Raw genomic sequence first — 23,744 nt, 5'->3', positions numbered from 1 at the left:
TGAGGTATATATTTTTCTTCCAGCAGGGGCCGCTCGGTGGCCAAATCCCTCGAATAATCCATTTAGATACATTTATACTTCAAAATCTGACATACAAAAAAAAGTTCACCACTGTAATCTCTATAAAATATAAAAATAAAAAATAAAAAAAATGATTCTCCAGTCATCACAAACCACTGTGATTGGTCCGTCCTAACCAGTGCTGAGAAAAGTAACGGGTGTCATGTGACTATGGCGTCTACGTGCTGCTTCAGTAGCTGTCTGGAACGAAACTACATCGGATACATGAAAGTGCATGCTATACATGCAGAAAAACGCTGAAATTACTGGGAACACTGGGAACTTTAATTTGTATTAAAATACACATTGAAAAATTAAAATGGGATAATTATAATTTACACCCATCGCACCCGACCAATTATATACAACGTCCGGGCTGCTAAGTCTTTTAAATAACTTTTACTTATTAATTGCCATTCTACCCTCTTATTCTATTTCTATGATCTGAACGCCACCTGCCGACCAGCTGTGACAAAACGCTATTTATATTCCCAGCATAATTGAAGTCATTTCATTGTTCATTTCAAACAATTTGACAAATTAACATTAAATGCAAAGAATGTGCGCATATGTGCATTTATCGAAATATACAATGTTTTTTAATGCTTTGACAGAATTTTTTTTTTTTTTTTTTTTACATGTCAAAAAGAGACTATTTGAGAAATGCCTATAGGCGCAGTACCTGTTCTGGCCGTCAGATGTCAGTGCCGTAGCGCGCGTTTTATTCTGACGCGTAGTGTCATTTGCGCTGACGTCATTGTCCGGAAGTAAACAGACCGCAGCGCTTCATATATAAACACATTTTATGTGATATCTATTTAATTATCCGAGTAAATTTTAAATAATTTGTAACCTTTGTAAAGTCAACAGTCTGCGGTTGAATCGGACGCATTAATGACTCTGAACAGGCCCGAACAACCCTCGCTGTGCACTTGACAACGCTGTAAAGAATAATGATTACCATTAATTATTGATTGACTAATTGATTGTTGTTTCGCTCCGGTTTGGTTCGGGATGGCTGGTTCGGGTTTCGCTCCGCCGAAGCTCAAGGATTTTATTCTCACCGAGAAATTGGGAAGCGGCACATATGCGACAGTTTATAAAGCTTTCAGAAAAGTGTGTGAATTTACAGATTATATTTATGAAAATTAATAAAGCATGAGTGTTTGAGATGTTGCATTAAGAGTGGTTGTTTGATTACTTGTTTGGATTGATTTATTATTTGCTTGTTTGTTTGTTTGTTTGACTGACTGATTGATAGTTTGTTTACACTGTGTAGACTGACAACAGGGAGGCAGTGGCTGTGAAAGTGGTCAGTAAGAAAAGTCTCAATAAAACCTCCATGGAAAATCTGCTGACAGAAATTGAAATCCTGAGAACAGTTCGCCATCCTCACATTGTGCAGCTCAAGGATTTTCAGGTACAGGCACTTATAAAAGATTCCCGTGGTACATTATATTATTTTATATTATTTTGAAATCTTAATTCTGTTAAGTTACTAACCATTACTCTCTGTCTGTCAGTGGGACAGCGATAATATCTATCTGATTCTGGAATGGTGTTCAGGAGGAGATTTGTCCTGTTTTATCCGCAGTCGTCGGATTCTTCCAGAGAGAGTGGCCCGTCGCTGCCTTCAGCAGATCGGTACAGACTAACACTGACTGAACTAAATGGAAAACACACCACACAATGTATTTAGATGAAATCACAGCTAATTGTCTGATACTGGTTACAAAACAGATGTAGACCTTCTCTGTTCAATGTGACTTCTATATCATCAATGTGTGTTTGTTTAGCGTGTGCTCTTCAGTTTCTCCATGAGAAGAACATCTCTCATTTGGACCTCAAACCTCAGAACATTCTTCTGAGTGGAAACACGTTAAAACTCGCAGGTGCAACTTCATTCTCAACAATTGCAATTAAAAGTGTACAAATTTCTTTACCTAAGCAGAAATGATGTGTAGAGGTGTTTTGGTCACGTTAAAGGACGCACCTGTCTGTTTCTCTCTTTAGATTTTGGCTTTGCGCAGTACATGTCCCCTTGGGATGAGCAGCACGCTCTGCGAGGGTCTCCACTCTACATGGCTCCAGAGATGGTGTGCAGACGACATTATGATGCTAGAGTTGACCTCTGGTCTGTTGGGGTCATTCTTTATGGTGAGAGACACAGACTTGAACTGAATTAAGTTTAACTGAACTTTAACCCGTGAATGTTCAGTGTAGGTTTGATTTTTCAAAGGCCAATGTCGATGCTCATATTATGGAAGCCCATTTCCACCACTTAAAGAAAATTGTGCTTTGGTAAGTCATTATTATGTGAAACAAAGTCCTAATTATGAGACAAAAAGAGGTAAGAATTATTAGATTAAAAGCCAAAATGATGACACAAAGTCATAATTTTTAGATAAAAAGTCATAATTATGAGATTCAGTCATAATTTTGAGATAAAAAGTCATATTACTTTAAAAAGTCAATTATGAGACAAAAAGTAAAAATTATGAGATTAAAAACTCACAAGTATAAGATTCAGTCATATTAATTTTGAGATAAATAGTCAGTTATGAGACAAAAAGTAAAAATTATGAGATTCGTCATAATAGTGACATTAAAGTAAAAATTATGAGATAAAATGTCATAATATTGAGATTGAAAATCAAAATTATGATAAAAAATGTCAATTATGAGATAAAAAGTCATAAGTATAAGATTCAGTCATATTAATTTTCAGATAAAAACTCATAATTATGAGGTAAAGTCATTATTATGAGATATAAAGTCATAATTTTGAGGCTGATGTCAATAATATAAAAAAAGTAATCAGACTGGCTGATTAATCGACTTATTACTATAATTTTAAGCTCTACCTGTTGAGGAAGTGGCGTCTGAGTTTGTGTGTTTTTATTAACACAGAGGCTTTATTTGGCCGGGCTCCATTTGCCTCTCGCTCATTTGCTGAACTGGAGGAGAAAATATGCAGTGAGAAACCAGTCGAGGTGAGACTGTAATCCTGCAACAGCCACAAATAAAGATTCTGTCATCAATGTAATGCTACACTGTAAATCTCTCCACTGTCACTAGATGGGGCTGTTGTAGTTGTTGTACTACTGCTGTAAGCATAAGAAACTCTTCTGAGCTGAGATTGAGACATTGACTTACTGTAACACACTACTGTGTGTGTGTGTGTGTGTGTGTTTGTTTGTGTAGCTGCCATCTGGAGTGTGTGTTTCTTGTGACTGCAGAGATCTGCTGCTGCGGCTGCTGGAGAGAGATCCGGACGCTCGCATCACATTTGATGAGTTTTTCCTGCATCCCTTCGTAGACCTGGAACACATGCCCAGCACAGACAGCCTCGGAAAGGCAGTGAGTGTGTGTGTGTGTGTGTGTGTGTGTGTACCCAGATCACATGAAGGCACATTAACAGTTTCATGTGTTTATTTTAGTCTAAAGTGCCAAACTGCTGCTGATCTCAAGTGTCAGACGACACAAATGTGAGCAAATGTGTCACACAGCTGCGTGTCTACACACAAACACTCAAATACTCTTTCAGTGAAGAATTACAATTAGAACGGCCTGTTTGTGTATTTAGTTTGTGTGTGCTTTGCTTCATTTCTGAGCATAAATGAGCATGTTATGCAATTCTAACAGTCCGCAGGTGTGCGATATAGACATCAGATACTGAATTCCTGTCTGTTTTTCTTCTAGAAAGTGCTGGTATTGCAGGCAGTTCAGAAAGATCAGGCTGGAGAGCAATCTGCTGCGTTATCTCTGTACTGTAGCGCACTCGAACACTTTGTTCCTGCTATTCACTGTAAGACACAAACTCACTGTCTATCTCTCTTTGTTCTCTCACTCTTCAGTGCTCAGATTCACTCATTGATCTTTATTTATTTTTTTAGATGAAACTGACCGACAGAGGAAGGAAGCACTGAGACAAAAGGTAATTCTCATTCATTAAATGAGTAGTTCACATAATAGTGACAATTCTGTTAAAATTTACTCACCCTCATGTTGCTCCAGTTCACATTGCTCTTTTTCGGTGTACTTTGAATTGGAATGGTCACTGTCAAGCTCCAAAAATGACAAAACAAGCACCATAATATAGTCCATATGACTCTGTAGCAGTATTTCCCAACCTTTTTTTTGCCAAAAATACCTCCACAGAACCAAAGATTACCAAAGACTATATCATTTAACATTGTCATTAAATTGATGATTATTAATGAAATAATAATTGTACAAATTTTACATTATCATTAGTTTTTCATAATTCTGGTCACATTTTAGCTTTTTACAAATGTACAAATTCCATGTATTCCATCAATAAATATGATGTATTGGAATTAGAATTATTATATTGCATACATATGTTTATTTACATGTTTATTGTTTATAAGCATAATTTGTACTACTTACATTGATATGTAGAACAAGAGCTAAAATGGTATGTCTCTTTAAGACAACTGGCGGTAGTTCTGTACAATACAACAAATTGTAAAGAACAGAAAGGGTATTAAAAGAGACAGTATTCAATGACAAATGGATTGCATGGATCACATCTTTGGACAGAAAATATCAAACCAAACTTTTATCACAACATGCAGTGAAAAGATCTGGGTGGCAAACATACAGTAAACAGAGTAAAAGACCGATATCAGGATTGTTCAAATGAAGATCACGATTAATTCGAAAATTGATATTTTTACCCATCCCTAATTTTATTATTTTATTTTAAGACATACTGTACATGTGAGGTTAGATTCAACATAGAAAAATCCAATTCTTTTTGCGTACCGAATCACTGCTTTATTGGACAATATGTGCTAAGTCTTCTGAAGTCATATGATAGCGTTGTGTGACAAACAGACCGAAATTTAAGTGGTTATTCACTGAAAATCTTCCCCTCCATGTAGTTCTCAAATATGGTGGATGAAGATGTGTTACACCACGTTTGACATCAATAATGCCAAACGCTGTTGGTTTGCAAGTGCCTTGTAACCAAGTGTGACTGCAAAGTTTGATTATAAGAGCTACTGTGAAGAGCAAGATTTTAAATAAAAACACCATGCATTAAATCTGGGGACATTTTTAAATCACCATAAATCATGAAAAACAACAAATGTGATTTTTGTGATTTAAGAGGTTTCATTTTTTTTTATGTTTTTGATGTTTCCCTCTCAGGTGAATCAGTATGTTTCTCGAGCTGAGGAACTCAAAGCTCTGGTCAAATCAGACCACAAGATCAGTTTTGAGCAGGCAAAATCAACCAGGAATATATTAATAGGTAACGTGTACTGCATTGCTAATAACCAATACACAAAACCAGCAGATTAAACCGAAACTCTTGTTTTAATAGTCAAATTTTTTCTCTTTTACAGAAATGTCTAGAGATCAGCCACGTTTACTAGCTGCCCTAGAGTTAGCATCCACCGCTGTTGCCTGGGTAACTGTTATTGATTATTTGACTTATCTGAGCTGCAGTGTTGCATTATTGGTGCTGGAGTTCTGATGTGTTTGCAGGAGGAGAGCAGTGCGGAGGACTATGACACTTTAGATTTATATCAGCAGAGTTTGGGTGAGCTGCTGCTGGCGCTAGCAGGTAAGAGAAATATGTTAGTTTACTACTTCCTGTTCTTTACTTTTCTGATTTCTATCTTATTTTTATGTTATTGTAAGAAATCAACAATTCTTATAAAAACAAACAGAAAAAAGAAATAAGACAGTTATATATTTTGAGGTAACAAACCACGAGAGGCTTTGCATTACAGTGATTTTACTACGGGTTGGGGAATTTGTTAGACAGGTTGTCAAGTAATTGTTCAAGTACCGTATTTTTCGGAATTTAAGTTGCTTTTTTTTTCTCATCTGAAAGGTCCTGTGACTTATAGTCCAAAGTAACTTATATACATGATTTATACGTAATTGATGTCGGCTGTTCAAACCAAGTGTATCTGTCTGCGTACCGCAAGACTACAAGAAACACCCACTACACGTAACGCCCCCCTTGGATCATCAAGTGATTCTATTGGCTACAAGAACTTTTAAAATCCTATGCAATCGCTGTATGATTTATTTTCTCTTTAAATATGAAAAATGCTAACTTTTTAAAATATGCCACATATCATCAGAAGATAAATGGTAAACTGAACTTATTAAAAGGTGTTCGTACAATTTCTGAAAAAAGATATAAATTTATTTTTATTTTATTTTTTATTTTGTTTTTTAAATTTTATTTATTTAATTTATTTGTTCTGTTTTCTCCAGTTTGCTTACAAGCTTATCGGTTAGCCTATTAGCTTAGCATGCCGCTAGCTGCTTCTCCTCTTCATTTTCATCACATTTCTCCTCACTGTCACTACCTAGTGATATGGCGGTATGTCTGAATTAAAAAAAAAAAACTTTAAATTTGCGTTATACCAACTTTTCATTTTTAAAATCTTTGTGGTTATGGTTAGGTTTAGATTTACGGATAGGTGTAGGTTTAGGGTTGCTGTGGGACAGATAAACACAAACACAGTGTATGAAAGTGGTATTCAACTGTTCCAAGAGACCTCAGGATTTTGCTGGTTATTTGGAGGGGGCGTAACTTGTAGTGGGCGTGTCTTGTAGTAGTCTTGCAGGATGCAGACAGACCCCTCTTGTTCAAATGCACGCACACCAAAACACATATGCTTACACTCAAACAGATGAAAACATCAGCCTTTGAGATGGTAGAAGCGTCTTAAAGTGGCCAATTCAGAATATTTTGCCTTTACAAAGTACTTTATGCAACCAGTTTAAATATTCTGTCCCATCATAATATTACTGTTCTAACAAACTCTACGTTTCATCATACTTGTAGTAAAAACATTCAGTCAGGGAATCAGATAATTAATACATAGCAAATTGGGTAATGTCTGAATTATCCACAGAGAGACAGTCGCTAACGTTAATGAATAAATAGAATACAAAAGGCATACTTTTTTACTCACAGACTAAATGCTGTTTGTATATATAGCATAGAGATGCGTATTTCCTGAGGTAATCTTCAAGGAGCGCAGCTGGCATGTTGAGCAAAGACAAGTCGAGACTCAGGCGGCTGCTCCTGCGTCCTAGTGCCTGCCACATGTAATCTCCGTCAGTGCGACTTATCTGTGTTTTTTTTTCTCTAAACAACGTGATTTTGAACTGGTGCGTCTCATATTCAGGTGTGACTTTATTTCCAGAAATAACAGTAATGTAGTTTATAAGGTCAGTTGTAGGTGATATTGTAGATTACAAAAGTGTTTCTCAACCTTTTTTGCCGTAAGTAAAAATCAGTTTTGCCCCATCAGTAAGGCTCACTTACCCCTTCATCGTCACAAAACCAAAGATGTGTACCAAAGGCTAAATATGATTTATATATAAATATCATTTATGATGTTTATTTATCGACAAAAACAAAATCAGGCAAAATGAGGCATGAAATATGCGATTAGAAAAGGCTAATGTTGTTAATAATATAGGGCAGGGGATCTTCTAACTTGATATTTTGGGAAATAATTAATTTTACAAATTGTATTTTTTCATTAGTTTTTCATCATTTTGGTAGATCGTATATACTGTGTGTGTGTGTGTGTGTGTGTGTATATATATATATATATATATATTATATATTTATTGTTAGGTCTGCATGTTTATTATTTACATGCACAATATGTACTATTTACAAGTTTGTACACTGATATGTAGAACAAATGCTAAAATGGTACTGTGTCTTTAAGAAAACCTGCAGTTCCCACTGACCTATATCGTTGGAAGTTCGATGTTTTGTTTCGGTTGAGCAAATATTAATGAGAGTGGAGTGGCACAGGTTCTTTATATAAATAAATGTTTAATTTTGTTGTTTTTGATCAGCAACTGACTGTAAAGAACAGAAAAGATATTAAAAGAGACATTATCAAGGACAAATGGAATGCTTGGATCTCGTCTTTGGACACATTACACGGAAAGAGTCAAACAAACTCAGCATGCAGTGAAATTATCTCTCTTAACTTTTCATATTAAAAGATCTATATTGGGATTTTAAGAATGGATATCAAGATCAAATGGAAATAGAAATTAATTAGAAAATCAAAATTTTTACTCAGCCCTAATCCGTTATTTATATTTTTATTCATAATTTGTTTTATTAGTTCATTATAGCACAATCCAATTATTTTTGCGTACCCCCGGAACCTGCTTACAGTATGGACCCCAGGTTGGGAATCACTGGATTAGACTTGCCATATAAATATATAATTTATGTGTGAGTATATTAGCTATTTAACGGCTTTGAATGCAGCACATCCAATTTGATTTTAAAGCTGGAAATATCAGTTTTATCAAATGTATTTAAAATGTCTCCCTTCTTCTGTAAATAGTTGCTGTTTTCACAAGCAAAAAAGTACCATGGAACCACCACAACATTTTTCTGTAAGGTTCAGAAAGTAATGGAAAAGAGAAAAAAATCATAAAGTATGTGAAGGTTGGAGAGACAGAGTTATACGAAAATAAATAAGGAACGGAAAGACAGAGTTTGAAAGGAAAACTAAAGTAAGAGAGCATGAAAGACACGATACAGTGAATGAAAGAGAGCGAGTGGATGACAGTCAGGCATACAGATGTCCAAGAAACCTCACAGAATATTTGAGTCTACCAGCCATCTTGAATGCCCTAACAGCCACCCAGAATACTCTAGCAACCATCCTGAATGCCCTAGCAACCATTCCAAACACCCTAGCAACCACACAAAATACTCTAGAAACCATTCAAAACGCATAGCAACCACCCAGAATACTCTAGAAACCATTCAAAACGTCCTAGCAACCACCCAGAATACTCTAGCAACCATCCTGAATGCCCTAGCAACCATTCCAAACACCCTAGCAACCACCCAAAATACTCTAGCAATCATCGTGAACACCATAGCAACCACTCAGAGCAACCACATAGCAACACATACTCAGAACACCTTAGCAACAACATAGCAATGCCCTGGCAAACACCCACAACACCCTAGCAACCGCTTAGCTACATGCTAAAGAACACTCAAAACACCCTAGCAACCACATAGCAACCATGATACCAACATGCAGTCAGAACCCTTGAGCAGCTTAGCAACAAGCAGTGCAATGCCATGACACTAACATTTTCTTCAGAGAATGTAGAAATCTAGTTCTTAATAATCTCATCATAGTAAAAAAAAAAAAAAAAAAAAAAAAAAAAGAGAAAGGAGAGAGCAAAAGTAAAGAAGTAAAGTGAGGTGTCCAGATGTGGCATTGAGATGGCGCCAGCGCAGTGTGTGTGGTAGGATCTCGCTACCATCTGGATTTCATTGAGAGCAGCGCTCTTTATTTCTCAACATCACCACGGGAAGTGGGGGTGCTAGGGGTGCTGCAGCACTCCCTGTTGGCGATGCAGCACCCCCTGTGAAGTGCTGTTAAAACATAAAAATAAAGAAAAGTAATGTGAATTCATGATATTTAAAAAAGTGATTAAACCAATGCGCAAATAGTATTTTTAGGATTATATATTTCTTATCTAGTACTTCACTCCACGTGACTCATCCCAGCTAGTCCAACGTCATTGATTGGACAATCCAATCTTACTTTGATGATGTATGCGTGCATCTATCTGACGGTTTTCCGCTCAGAATGGTAAAACGCAAAATAGCTCAGAAACATATTTCTGTTTCTTTTCGAAGCCACAACAAAATAAAAAGTGTTGCAGCAGCGAAGTGGCACACTCTTGCCTTAGTCTGACTCCGAGCACCTCCGAGATGAGTACTGCACTGTCGTCAGAGTTTAATGAGGAGAGCTTGAACAGCAGGTTAGAATGTCAGGAAGAGGATGACACCACAGGTGCAAATTCTGACTTCACAATGGCTAGCCCAGCCTTAACTTTAACAGAGAGAGCACATCAATCAACCAGCTACAATTTTCCCGGAAGGCATTTTGGCAAAGAAACTTTTTGTCATTTATTCAATGAAAGCTGGTTCAAAAAATGGAGGTGGCTGCATTACATCGAGAGCAATGATCGCGTTATTTGTTTCAGCTGTGCCAAAGCAGTGCAGAACCACCTAATTCATGAGGATAGTGTACGACTAGACAACTGTTTTGTTAAGGGAGGCTTTAACAATTGGTAGAAGGCCACAGAAAAATTCAGTGAGCATGAAAGTTCGAAGTTTCATAGTGATGCTATTCATAAGATTTCAACTCTCGGGAACACCCCTATTAATACTCTTCTGTCTGACGCTACCAGCCGAACTCAGATGACAGCACGGCATGTACTTGAATTGATGTTGAGGTCAGTGCTCTTTCTCGGGAAGAAGGGAGTAGCTTATTGGAGTGATTGCAGCCATTACGGCATTTTGTATGAACTTATGCTACAGCATTGTTACAACCTCCCAAAAGAAAGAGAATGGATTTTTTGGAGAGATAACTGGCTCTCTGACACAATTCAGAATTAAATCATTCAACAATATGCCTGTGCCACCCCTGGAGTTCGCTAGTTCGCTAGTTCGAATCCCAGGGCGTGCTGAGTGACTTCAGCCAGGTCTCCTAAGCAACCAAATTGGCGCAGTTGCTAGGGAGGGTAGAGTCACATGGGGTAACCTCCTCGTGGTCACTATAATGTGGTTCGTTCTCAGTGGGGCACGTGGTGAGTTGAGCGTGGTTGCCGCGGTGGATGGCGTGAAGCCTCCACACGCGCTATGTCTCCGTGGCAACACACTCAACAAGCCACGTGATAAGATGCGCGGGTTGACGGTCTCAGACGCGGAGGCAATTGGGATTCGTCCTCCACCACCCGGACTGGGGCGAATCACTACGCGACCATGAGGACTTAAAAAAAAAAAAAAAGCACATTGGGAATTGGGCATTCCAAATTGGGAGAAAAAGGGAAAAAAACAACAACAAAAAAAAAAACAATATGCTTGTGCCATTCAGAGCGAGATTGTATCTCGTGCTTTAAATAGTCCATATTATGGACTAACAGTGGATGGAACGACAGATGCAAGCACAATGGAACAATTTTCATTAATGCTGCAGTACATGAATGAGAATATGAAGACTCATTCTGATTTCCTCTGATTTTATAATGCTCCTGACAGTAGTGGTGGAACACTGTTCAAATGCATCAAAGATGTTTTTTTCAGACTGAACCTTCCTATTGAACAGCTTCAAGGCTACTATTCTGATGGAGCCAGTAATATGTCCGGCCGGTTTCCTGGAGTTCTGGCGCGACTCAAAGAAATACTGCATGCCCTGAATCTCCATTTGTGCACTGTGCCAACCACTTGCTGGACTTAGTTCTTCAAGAGGTTGCCTGTGAGGAGGGGTTTGTTGTTGAGTCAATGAACTTTGTTCAGGGCATAGCTTTAGTTATACATGAGTCATCCAAATGCAAGGAGCTCTGCAAGTCAGTGTTTGGCTGTGATGAAGTTGTTGCTATACTAGACACGAGATGGTGCATAAGGGCAAACTCTATCAAACGAGTTTGTATCGCCTACAGAGAAATCCTTGGAACTTTGGAACAGCTAAAAGATGGCAAAAGTGTGAGGGGAGATGCCAGAGCAAAGATCAGAGGCCTGTATAAACAAGCTCTGAAGGCAAGAACCTACTTCGGCCTTCTGTGTTGTGAAGCACTTTTCGAGCCCTGTGAGTCGGTAGCCAGGAATTTACAGAATACTAAAGCCAGCGCACTGGGTGCCTTCGAATCTACTGAATTGCTTAGGAGGCGCATTGAAGCACTTCGAAATTATGCAGTGGTCGAGAACATACTACACAGGGTTTCTAGAGCAGGACTGAAAATGCCATATAACGGTGAGTCGCACCGGATGAGTAAAACCACAGTCCATTACAGACACTCAGCAGAACCAGTGGCACCAGCACAACACTCATGAAGACACGAGTTTTATGAAGTCATGGATTTGGTTACCGAGGAACTAAAGAGGAGATTCAACCAAGATGGTATTTAGGTAGCTGCTCTAAGAGAGAAGGCGGTTATTTAGGCAGCCAACAAGGACCAAAAAGTACAAGTGGAGTCCCTTCACCTTCCTTCGCAACTACACTGTGATAGAGGCCGACTTGAACTCCAGCTGAAAATGCTTGGAGATGTCATGGGTGAGTCTCCCCCAAACACTATACAAGATGTAGCCGCACACTTGTCCAAACTCCATCCGCAAACAAGGGGTATTTTCAAAGAAGCTGAAAGTCTCTTAAAATGTTGTCTGAGTCTTCCCAACTCAGCAGCTTCATCTGAGAGAACCTTCTCCACCCTGCACTGTTTGAAGACGTGGTTGTGCTCTACAATGACTCAAAAAAGACTGACATACCTTTCTTATGCATGTTCATGGTGATATTTTGGACAGTCTGGATATTGATGCCTTAATGAGAACCTTTATTATTGCCAACCCTGAAAGAAAAGCCACTTTTGGGGTTCTTTAGTACATGTACGATAAGGTAAGACATTGTTTAAGATATTTTTTTGAGGGCTATCGCTGCACAGTTTTGATCATTGCCGTTAAATGCAGGGTTTAATTGTTAAAGTCTATGTCTGTATATACCTATAAACTTATTTAAAGTTCTTGCAGTTATTTCCTCCTTGATTACACCCCCACACGCCCACAGCTCCCCCTGCTCAAAATCCGAAAATATGTTTCTCAATGTTATTAAATCCTGAAACAAAAACAACAATACGAAAATTGTTATCTCATAAACTATCCAAAGCTTGAGTCAATCACCCTGGGATGAATGGGGATCTGAGACCATCCCTCTCACCGGAGACCACCTAGGGTTTCCGCGGGTCTTAAAAAGGTCTTAAAAAGTCTTAATTCACCCTTCCGCAAATTAAGGCCTTAAAAAGGTCTTAAATTTGAGCAAGAAGTCTTAAATTCATAAGGTCATGGCATTAAATGTTATGAGGGATTGTTTTTTCATTCCGTTTAAGTAGGGTGACCAGACATCCCATTTTTAAGAGGTGTGTCCTGGTGTCCTGACAGTTCTCTTAACAATGTAATTAAGTCCCAGTTTCAGCTGGTAGGCTAATTGATTTTTTTGAATTACATTTAATATACTCATTTTCCTTCTCGCTATTGTCTTTGGTAACGTTTGCAGAGAAGAAATTTCTATGCGTCGCACGTTGATTTGACAATATTTTAGCTGTGTCTCGTTTCAAAGGCTGGGAAGAGTCCTTTGAAGGCTGCAGTATACCGAGCGTCCTCCTTTAAACAAGCCTCGTTTAAACGAGACGGCCTCATAGGACAAATTGAAACAGAACTTATCATGGTTGCTATGACAGCATGCCAATCTTTAACAAGTGCGAGATTGAGAAGGGAGTGTATGAGGTAAATTTTAGGAGAGTTATAATGACATAGAGAGAAAAGAAAATAGATTTTACAGGTGTACTTTTAGTCTATAATTCTTTATTTTAATGATATATTATTCAGTTAAATTCAAGTTTATTTATAAAGCACTTTAAAAACTGTTGAGGTACCAAAGTGCTGTACAGTTAAAAGGATAAAATGATTTAATGTACACCATATACAAAACAGGCACAAACAGATACAAATCCATACAATACAAATCCATTGTCACACATGTTTGCTTCAGAAAATATAAAACCATTAAAATGTATCATAAGCTACAGAGAACAAGTGTGTCTTCAGACGGGTTTTAAACATATAGACAGAGGTCGAGGACCTAACGAACAGTGGTAACCCATTCCACAGCCTCGGAGCAGCAACAGCAAAGGCACGATCCCCTTTATACTTTAGGCGTGACTGTGGGATATCAAGAAGCAGCTGATTATTTGATATGAGTGGCCTTATAAATGAGAGTTTATAAGTTCCAAAATATAAACTGGTGCCAGACCATGTAGAGCTTTAAAAACATACATCGATACCTTATATTCTATTCTTTGCTTTATAGGTAACCAATGAAGGGAAGCTAAAATGAGGGTTATATGGTCCTCTTCCTGGTATTAGTCAACAATCTAGCCACTGCATTTTTAATCAGCAGCAGTTGTGACAGAGTAGCCTGACTTACCCCTAAATACAAGGCATTACAATAATCAAGGCGTGATGATACAAACGCATGAATCACTTTCTCTAGATCATTAAATGAAAGTACAGATTTAAGTTTGGCAATAGTTCTCAGTTGAAAGAAACTATTCTCAACAACTGAGTTGATCTGTCTGTCAAATTTAAGATCTGCGTGACAAAAATTTTCACATTAGAAGACAGGAGCCCTAAACTGTCCTTCAATGTCTTCATAGCCACTTGGGCCAAAAATGATGATCTCCATCTTTTTATCATTTAACTGGACAAATGTTTTATTCATCCAGCATTTTACATCCTCCAGGCATTCAAAAAGACATTTAAAGACAGGTCATTTCCAGGCGTCAAAGGAAGATACATCTGTGTATCATCCGCATAGAAATGATAAGAAATGCCATGCTTTCTAAAAATCGAGCCAAGGGGAAGCATATATAAAGAAAATAACACCGGTCCCAAAATAGATCCCTGAGGGACCACCCATGTGATGATGAAAATTTCCCAATTTTAATTGAAAGTGTTCTGTCCTGCAGATTGGATGTAAACCACTTCAGAGCTATACCCTGAATGCCAGCACAGTGTCTTAGACGCTCAATAAGAATATCATGATCAATTGTATCGAAAGCGGCACTGAGGTCCAACAGGACTAAGCCAACACAATTACCAGAGTCCACTCCTAATAACAGATCATTTACTACCTTAAGAAGAGCCGATTCTGTATATGACAAGCTCTGAAACCTGACTGAAATCTATCCAAGACCGTATTCTTCTTTAAAAATGAAATAAGCTGACTAAAAATGATCTTTTCCAGTATCTTGGATAGAAATGGCAGTTTAGAAATAGGCCGAAAATTGTTTAGGTCCACAGGGTCTAGATTCGGCTTTTTAATCAGGGGCTGAACCACTGCATGCTTAAAAATTGACGGAACACAGCCATTTTACTATATTACCATATTACTAAAATTATACACTGGCGGCCAAAAGTTTGGAATAATGTACAGATTTTGCTGTTTCGGAAGGAAATTGGTACTTTAATTCACCAAAGTGGCATTCAACTGATCACAAAGTATAGTCAGGACATTACTGATGTGAAAAACAGCACCATCACTATTTGAAAAAAGTCATTTTTGATGAAATCTAGACAGGCCCCATTTCCAGCAGCCATCACTCCAACACCTTATCCTGAGTAATCATGCTAAATTGCTAATTCGGTACTAGAAAATCACTTTCCATTATATCAAACACAGCTGAAAGCTATTTGGTTCATTAAATGAAGCTTAACATTGTCTTTGTGTTTGTTTTTGAGTTGCCAAAGTATGCCATAGACTGGCATGTCTTAAGGTCAATATTAGGTCAAAAATGGCAAAAAAGAAACAGCTTTCTCTAGAAACATGTCAGTCAATCATTGTTTTGAGGAATGAATTTGTGAAATTGCCAAAAAACTGAAGATTTCATACAAAGGTGTACACTACAGTCTTCAAAGACAAAGGACAACTGGCTCTAACAAGGACAGAAAGAGATGTGGAAAGCCAGATGTACAACTAAACAAGAGGATAAGTACATCAGAGTCTCTAGTTTGAGAAATAGACCCCTCACATGTCCTCAGCTGACAGCTTCATTGAATTCTACCCGCTCAACACAAGTTTCATGTACAACAGTAAAGTGAAGACTCAGGGGTGCAGGCCTTATGGGAAGAATTGCAAAGAAAAAGACACTTTTGAAACAGAAAAACAAAAAGAAAAGGTTAGAGTGGGCAAAGAAACACAGACAATGGACAACAGATAATTGGAAAAGAGTGTTATGGATCTTAACCCCATTGAGCTTTTGTGGGATCAGCTAGACTTTAAGGTGTGTGAGAAGTGCTCGACAAGACAGCCACATCTATGGCATGTGCTACAGGAAGTGTGGGGTGAAATGTCACCTGAGTATCTGGACAAACTGACAGCTAGAATCCAAAGATCTGCAAAGCTGTCATTGCTGCACATGGAGGATTTTTTTTATGAGAACTCTTTGAAGTAGTTTAAGAAGTTCTGAACATTTTTTCAAATTGTAATAGTCATTTTTCACGTTATTAATGTCCTGACTATACATTGTGATCAGTTTAATGCCACTTTGGTGAATAAAAGTGCCAATTACTTTCCATAAGCGCAAAATCTGCACATTATTCCAAACTTTTGGCTGCCAGTGTATATATTATATACTCTGCATCCATCTACTGAGGTACGTCAACTTGGGAATTAACATTACTTGCGTTTGAACATCATATTTTCAGGCATTTTTTTTAGACATTTCCATTGAAGCAAAGAATCGTGGGTTGTGAGTGACCACGAAGGATCCACCTCATGCAGCCTTCGAAATGAGACATAACCTGTCAGTCTTTCAGCAAATCCGCTGAAATGTATCTGGTTACCATGGCAATGATGTAATGCGCTTGGCGTGCGCTCTTTGTCATCCTGTCAGTCAGCCCAAGTTGAAATGCACCAATAAAATGCGTTTTCAACGAGCTGAAAGAAGCCGATCCATTTCTTCATGTATCATGTGAATACCGTATGTAAGCAAGTATTTTTCTGTCACTGTTAATGTTCATTTCCCCACGAGCACAGAGGTAAATCAGACAGTGTCACATTCAGACAGATACACTGCACTTTTTACATAGTACAAGCACTTATATGTTGAGATGTGGGGGTTGTATTTTGAATTTTAGGTTACAATGTTGTGAATTTTGTGTTAAAGTGTGTACCTGACTTGACAAGTAATTTAATAATTACACATGCAATATGACATCATATGGATAGAATAGGCTACATGGAATTTGTACATTAAAAAAGCTAAAATGTGGGTAAATCATGAAAAAACTAAATCTAAAATAAAATATACATTTTCACAAACAATATAGCCTATACAGTTAAGTGCAGAAGTTAGCATGCCCCTTTTGTTTTTATAAGTTTCCACACCCCTTTCAGAATGTATACAAATAGCCTATAAGAGATAAAAGATGTGTGTGTACTGCCATTCAGAAGCTACGTAATAAATAATTGTTTGCATATTTTGTAATAGTTGTGTACGAGTCCCTCAATTGTCACTAGTGTCAAAAGCTGGATCTCATCATATAGACACTGAATAATTTAAATGTGCAAAAGATGCTGAGAAATCAAATAATTGTACAGTAGTCTGGGGGGGTTTTCTTAAGAAAAGTGGACATTGTGGACTCATGAAAAATTATTACACAAACAGTCCATCTTTGATCATTGAGAAAGCAACACACCATATTAAAAACCAAGGGAATGTAAACTTCTGAACAGGATCATGTGTGTAAATACAGTTACTATTTTGTCTTGTGGAATATATGTGAGGATCTGTTATATCAAATAGCTTCTAAAGGGCAGTACTAAATAAAAGCAAAATGCAATTTTTATGATCCCTCGTGTAAACACACACACACACACACACACGTCCCGTTTTGAGACTTTAAAAATCTGGTCACCCTTTTTAAGTTATATTAGAGTGAAGACTATGCCTAATTTCTGCACCACACAGCTAACATTAGATCGCTATATATTCATTGAACAGTATAGGAGGTGGTATGTGCTGCTTCATCTGTCAGTAAGTGACACAGCAGAGTTGTAGAGGAATATAGCTGATACAATGGGTCCGATCAGAAGGTAAAAGTTATTTCCACATTCTGGTGGTTGGGAGCAGAGGTATTCAAGATACTTTTTGTAAAATAAGTTACAAAGTAAAGGAGATCTATTGAAAGTTGCATTTGTCAACTTTGAAGTGTTGCTATAAATATGACTGTTCATGTGCTCCCTAGACATTTACATTTAGAGAACATATTGATGTATTATGTTCCCTTCAATTGATTCCTTAACTTTTCTTTAGTTGGTCTTAAAAAGGTCTTAAAAAAGTCTTAAATTTAGCTACATAAAACCTGCAGAAACCCTGGACCACCCCTCTCATAACGCACGGCCAAAACTCTGCTGGATTCCAGTTTCACTGCAGGTTTTTTTTGGCCAATCCACTCCCGCTGTCTAGCTGTCACGCCACTAATGCCAGCGCAGGCATAATTAAAACAGCCATTACACTGCTGAAGGACTCAATGTGGAATACTGTTTAAACAGTTAGCAGAGGCATTGTCGAGAAATCACAAGGTTTGTTGTGAAATGTTTCTCAAATACTCCCTTTTTAGTGGTGCTTTCTAGGACAGAACATCTCTATTACTGTTGTTCATTTTTAAGGTTAGTGATTTGAACAAACCCCTAATCCTAAATATTACGGTGTTTGTGGTGTGGACCAGAATTCGTTTTGACGACAGAGTTCCGTTTATTTGGTTGGTGCCCTGGCAACCATCCTAATCACCCTAGCAACCACATAGCAACACTAGCAACCAGGGGCGTTGGAATGATCTGATTTAAATATAATCAGCCACTCTTCACAATACCACAGTTTTAAAGAATTTAGAGATTTAAACTTAACTTAAAGATGTTTTATTTTTTAGAATTTGTGATATTGTTTGAAAGCATATCAACTGAACTTTTAAGAAACACCAGTCAGTCTAGCATTTTTTATGATTTAATTTAACTTTAATTATTAGAACTAAAACTTAGCAACCATGTATGAAGGAAAGTTTTCATATTAAACTTAATTTAATATGAAATTATCATATAATGCAATGACTGCTGTCAAACTTTTCATACATTGGTCCAGTCAGCCAGAACCAAAGAATCAAAGCATAAAATATTCATTAAGTTAAATATGATTTTAACTGAACAATTTCAGAAGCTTTTTTTGCTGAATCAAAATGTGGATAGTGACATGTGAGTGCTAGCCGATGGGATTACAGCTTTTGCGTTAGTCCCGCCCCACTGCTGAAGGAACCAGTATAAAGGCTTCGCTGTATGTGAATGGCTAAATTTTTTTGCCTTGCACTGTGATTAAGCAAAGTAAATGACTTAAAATTGAATGATTATTTCTGAAAATGTGTGTGTGTGTGGGTGGTGGGGATTTAGTTATTTCTAAAAGTGAGGGGGACATGTCCCCCCAGTTGTAAAGGTTGCTACGCGCCTGCTAGCAACACCGTAAAACCGCTCGGAACACCTTAAAGGAATAGTTCACCCAAAAATGAAAATTTGCTGATAATTTACTCACCCTCAGGCCATCCAAGATGTATATGACATTCTTTCTTCATCAAAACAGGATTTAAGATTTTTAGGAAAGTATCCCAGGTTTTTAGCTTCATCCAATGCAAGTGAATGGACAAACATTTTTGATGGTCCATAAAGCACACTTAGTCAGCATCAAAGTAATCCAGACGACTCCCGCTGATCAAGTAATGTCTTCTGAAGTGAATCGATACGTTTGTGTGAAAAACGAATTGCTAATTAAAACTTTATTAACTTAAATCCTGCTCTAATGAAGAACGAAGGTCATATACATCTTGGATGGCCTGAGGGTGATTAAATTATCAGCAAATTTTCATTTTTGGGTGAACTATTCCTTTAAGAACTGCATAGAAACACCCTGGAAACCACTCACAGCATCACTCACAAATCTAGCTCCTAATGATCTCATCAAAGTTTTAAAACAAGATAACAACAATCTTCAAAGTTATTATGTGTGTTTGAATAAAAAATGAAGTAGCTGAAAGTTATTAGTGTTTGGGATATGCCATAAGCTGTCACAGATACAGAAATTAGCATAATGTTTTTCTCTCTCTCCTCTCAGCTGAATCTCAAGGCCGTCGGCGCGAGCTGCTCCACAGTGAGGTGAGAAAATCCGCATTTATGTGCGTATATTATGTGTGTTTATTTTGGACACTTTAAGCCCTGAGCTCAGCACGCAGTTTCTACAGCGTCGTCGCATACATCTCTCTGACATGCAGAATTATGAAGTCATTAATCACTGCCTCCATCACATACTGTGCCTTTAGGACACACATACATCAGACATGTTCCATATAGAAATCGCATACCCCTCTGACACGTCACTTTAACACTCCTCCAACATCTTAAAGAGACAATGACTCCTGTTTTCGTCTTGGTTAAGTGTATATCTGGTAGAGAACTAGTAACGTGTAAACAATTGAGTACAGAAAGAGGGATAAACATTTCCTCTGAATCAGAAATCAAACATTTATTTCCTTTTAGAATATGCTCTGGCAATGGCAACCTCACAGAAATTGGTTTCAGGTTTTTCTTTCTTCTATAAAAGAGGTGAAGACAAACTCTTGTAGCATCTGCATAAAGTCTGGTCCACTTTGCAGCTTATTCTGGCCAAGAACTGCCCACTGACACTGGAAGAAACTATCAAACTATCTAGTTTATTTGCTGCTTAAAGGGAAAGTTCACCCAAAAATGAAAATGAACTCATCATTTACTCACCTGCATGCCATCCCAGATGTGTATGACTTTCTTTCATCTGCTGAACACAAAGATCTTTAGAAGAATATCTAAGCTCTGTAGGTCCATACAATGCAAGTGAATGGGTGCCAAAATTTGGAAGCTCCAAAATCCACATAAGGGCAACATTAAAGTACTCTAGATGACTTTGGTGGTTACATCCACATCTTCTGAAGCGATATGATAGGTGTGGTTGAGAAACAGATCAATATTTAAGTCCTTTTTCCTTCACCTTCACTTTCTCCTTTTTTTAGTGATTCACAGTCTTCATGCATATCACCCCCTACTGGGCAGGGAAGAGAATTTATGATCAAAATGACTTGAATATTGATCTGTTTCTCACCCAAACCTATCATATCTCTTCAGAAGACATGGATTTAACCACTGGAGTCATATGGATTACTTTTATGCTAACTTTATGTGGATTTTGGAGCACCCATTCACTTGCAATGTATGGGCCTACAGAGCTTAGATATTCTTCTAAAAATATTAATTTGTGTTCTGCAGAAGAAAGTCATACACATCTGGGATGTCAGGAGGGTGAGTAAATCATGAGAGATTTTTCATTTTTGGCTTCATTTTAAATTTGCCATCCCTTTAAGGCTTGGGCATACTTAATTTTTTAGTGTGCCGGATCATCTTGCACACGGTTGAGCGCTCAGCCTTTTAAAGAGCGAATATGAATGTTTTCGATGTATGCACACTATGACTGCTTTGTGATACTCTTTAGTACAGTCAACAACAGGTGCATGCGCTGAAGATGTGCACAGATGAAGATTGTCGCGTCAAGAAAATGTATGCCACACTTGGACAGTCCACGCAGACTGTGCTGATGTTGAAATTTGCTTCATGTATACTGTGCGTGATCCGGGAAAAACGAAAGTATACTTTTGCCTTAAGTGTCTTAAACAACTCTGAATATCTTTCAAAGTTTTGATGCCACTCAAATCTAGTGATTAGTTTTTCCTCAGTTTTCACTGCAGCTTGGGATCTGTAAAGGGCAGGTGTCAGGGTATTTTTTTTATTACATTCTGATGGTTACATAATTAAAAAAAAAAATATATATATATATATATATATTTTATCCCCTTTTCTCCCAATTTGGAATGCCCAATTCCCACTACTTAGTAGGTCCTCGTGGTGGCGCGGTTACTCACCTCAATCTGGGTGGTGGAGGACAAGTCTCAGTTGCCTCTGCTTCTGAGACAGTCAGTCCGAGCATCTTATCACGTGGCTCATTGTGCATGACAACGCAGAGACTCACAGCACGTGGAGGCTCATGCTACTCTCCGCGATCCATGCACAACTTACCACGCGCCCCCATTGAGAGCGAGAACCCCTAATTGCAACCATGAGGAGGTTACCCCATGTGACTCTACCCTCCCTAGCAACCGGGCCAATTTGGTTGCTTAGGAGACCTGGCTGGAGTCACTCAGCACACCCTGGATTCGAACTCGTGGCTCCAGGGGTGGTAGTCAGCATCAATACTCGCTGAGCTACCCAGGCCCCACTTTCTGATGGTTACACTTATTTTCTCTTATAGATCAAAAGTCTAATGAGTCGAGCTGAATACCTCAAAAAGCTGATAAAGGTAAATGTTGTATAACTTCCTGTCTGCTCATGTTATTCGAGGGTTTAAAGGCATCATCTAAAGCTCAGATCTGTGTGCAGATGCGGGAAACTCAGACCGATGAATCGCTGAAGAAAGACGCTGCAGCTGAATCTGTGAGATCCTGTAAGTACAGACAGATCAAAGAATCACTTTGCATTGTATCCATAACAAACATATACGACATTCAAACTGAACGTAACAACATTGACTTGCAGCGTCTGGCTTCTCAGATCACAGATTTACATTTAGACTGTAAACATGATGTTGAAATAGTCAATTATTACTTTTACTGTAAAATTGAACATCACTCTGTAATTTACTTAGATGTGTTGAAAGTTACAGTTATACAGTATAATGTTTCTAACATCTCTCTCTATTTCAGCCTGTTGTTTACAGTGAGCTGCGGGTTCTCACCAAGGCAACAGGGATGTAGCATGTCACATGACTAGAGAATTCACAGGATGTGATTGGATCTCTTCATGTGTGAATAATGTGATGTGACGCTCACCTGGCAGACTTTCAAACTGCTGACACTATATAGTTGCAGTGTTAAAACTCCTTTAACACTTTGTTTTCATATGGAATCTTTGCATTAAGAAAAAATCTTTTACACCTGAAAGAAATGGATGTGCTGGACATGTAATGACTGCGAAATCATTGTTTCTTTCACACAAACACACACACACACACACACACACACACACACACACACACACACAAACACAAAGCTTCAAACCTGACCACAGGCCTACCACAGAGTCAGCCACTGCTCCACCATGAGAGAGGTGTGGCTTTCTGTGTGTTTATTCGGGGCTGGCTCACATCACACTCCCTTACAGCACTTTACACGCTCAATTTATGGCCATGTAATGACAGACACATATCACACCGCTGGTTAGCAGCTTACATTTGTGATTTCACATTGAATTGCTGCACAAAACTCAAAAAAAGGGAGATTTTAGTGCCGATAGCTATTGATACTACTGACAAATACATCTTACAACAGAATACTGAACGGTCTTTTTTTATTTGATTTTATAAACAATTTTTTGATGTGTGATTATTTATTGACTGCATAATCTAAGTTAAATTGTGCATTTTTCTCTCTTTTGGTAGCTAGAGTGTATATTTGCCTGCCTTATGAATTTTTTGTTGTCCATAAATTGTCGCTTCCTCTCTGCATTCCTATGGTAATATAATTCCTCCCTCTGCATTCCGCTTTCCTCTCTGGAATAAATCAGTCTGCAGAAACCATCATGCACACTTGAAGCTTTGTAGTACATTATAGAACATTTCCAACAAAACACATTACAGCAAATATAAATGTAAGACACTAAACCTGTGATTGGGCCAGTTTTAGTGAAGCGACATACTTTGAAACTGTTTGCCTAGCTACTCAATTTAAAACAATTAAACTAGGTACTCTTAAATTTACACTAAATACAGCTAATAAAATGAGAAAACACCAAGGGATAGTTCACCCAAAAATGAAAATTCTATCATCATTTACTCACCCTCATGCCATCCCAGATGTGTGACTTACTTTCTTCTGCTGAACACAAATGAAGATTTTTTAGAAGAATATCTCAACTCTGTAGGCCCATACAATGCAAGTGAATGGGTGC

The 23,744-nt window shown here is 38.0% G+C and overlaps 1 protein-coding gene across 1 annotated transcript; it reads left to right on the top strand.

Annotated features, from left to right (window-relative positions):
- Positions 1–818: 818 nt before the first annotated feature.
- On the top strand, positions 819–23,500 carry LOC127417204 (serine/threonine-protein kinase ULK3-like). Its single transcript, XM_051657045.1, has 16 exons — positions 819–1,176; positions 1,340–1,480; positions 1,584–1,704; positions 1,857–1,952; positions 2,074–2,217; positions 2,971–3,053; positions 3,265–3,420; positions 3,763–3,868; positions 3,957–3,997; positions 5,239–5,341; positions 5,436–5,500; positions 5,578–5,656; positions 19,834–19,874; positions 22,051–22,098; positions 22,179–22,242; positions 22,502–23,500. Exons 1-16 carry the CDS (start codon positions 1,075–1,077, stop codon positions 22,516–22,518), a joined length of 1,407 nt encoding a protein of 468 aa, XP_051513005.1. The 5' UTR covers positions 819–1,074; the 3' UTR covers positions 22,519–23,500.
- The last annotated feature ends 244 nt before the right edge of the window (positions 23,501–23,744 follow it).

The sequence above is a fragment of the Myxocyprinus asiaticus genome, chromosome 26 (genome assembly GCF_019703515.2).
Source record: "Myxocyprinus asiaticus isolate MX2 ecotype Aquarium Trade chromosome 26, UBuf_Myxa_2, whole genome shotgun sequence".
NCBI lineage: Eukaryota > Metazoa > Chordata > Actinopteri > Cypriniformes > Catostomidae > Myxocyprinus > Myxocyprinus asiaticus.
Note: the sequence above shows the minus strand (reverse complement) of the source record. Positions and strands in the feature narration are given on the sequence as shown.

Coding starts and splice junctions, on each gene's coding strand:
- LOC127417204 (XM_051657045.1), top strand. CDS start 1,075: ATGGCTGGTTCGGGTTTCGCTCCGCCGAAGCTCAAGGATTTTATTCTC. Junction 1,481..1,583: donor TGCAGCTCAAGGATTTTCAG/GTACAGGCACTT, acceptor TCTGTCTGTCAG/TGGGACAGCGATAATATCTA. Junction 5,501..5,577: donor CATCCACCGCTGTTGCCTGG/GTAACTGTTATT, acceptor ATGTGTTTGCAG/GAGGAGAGCAGTGCGGAGGA.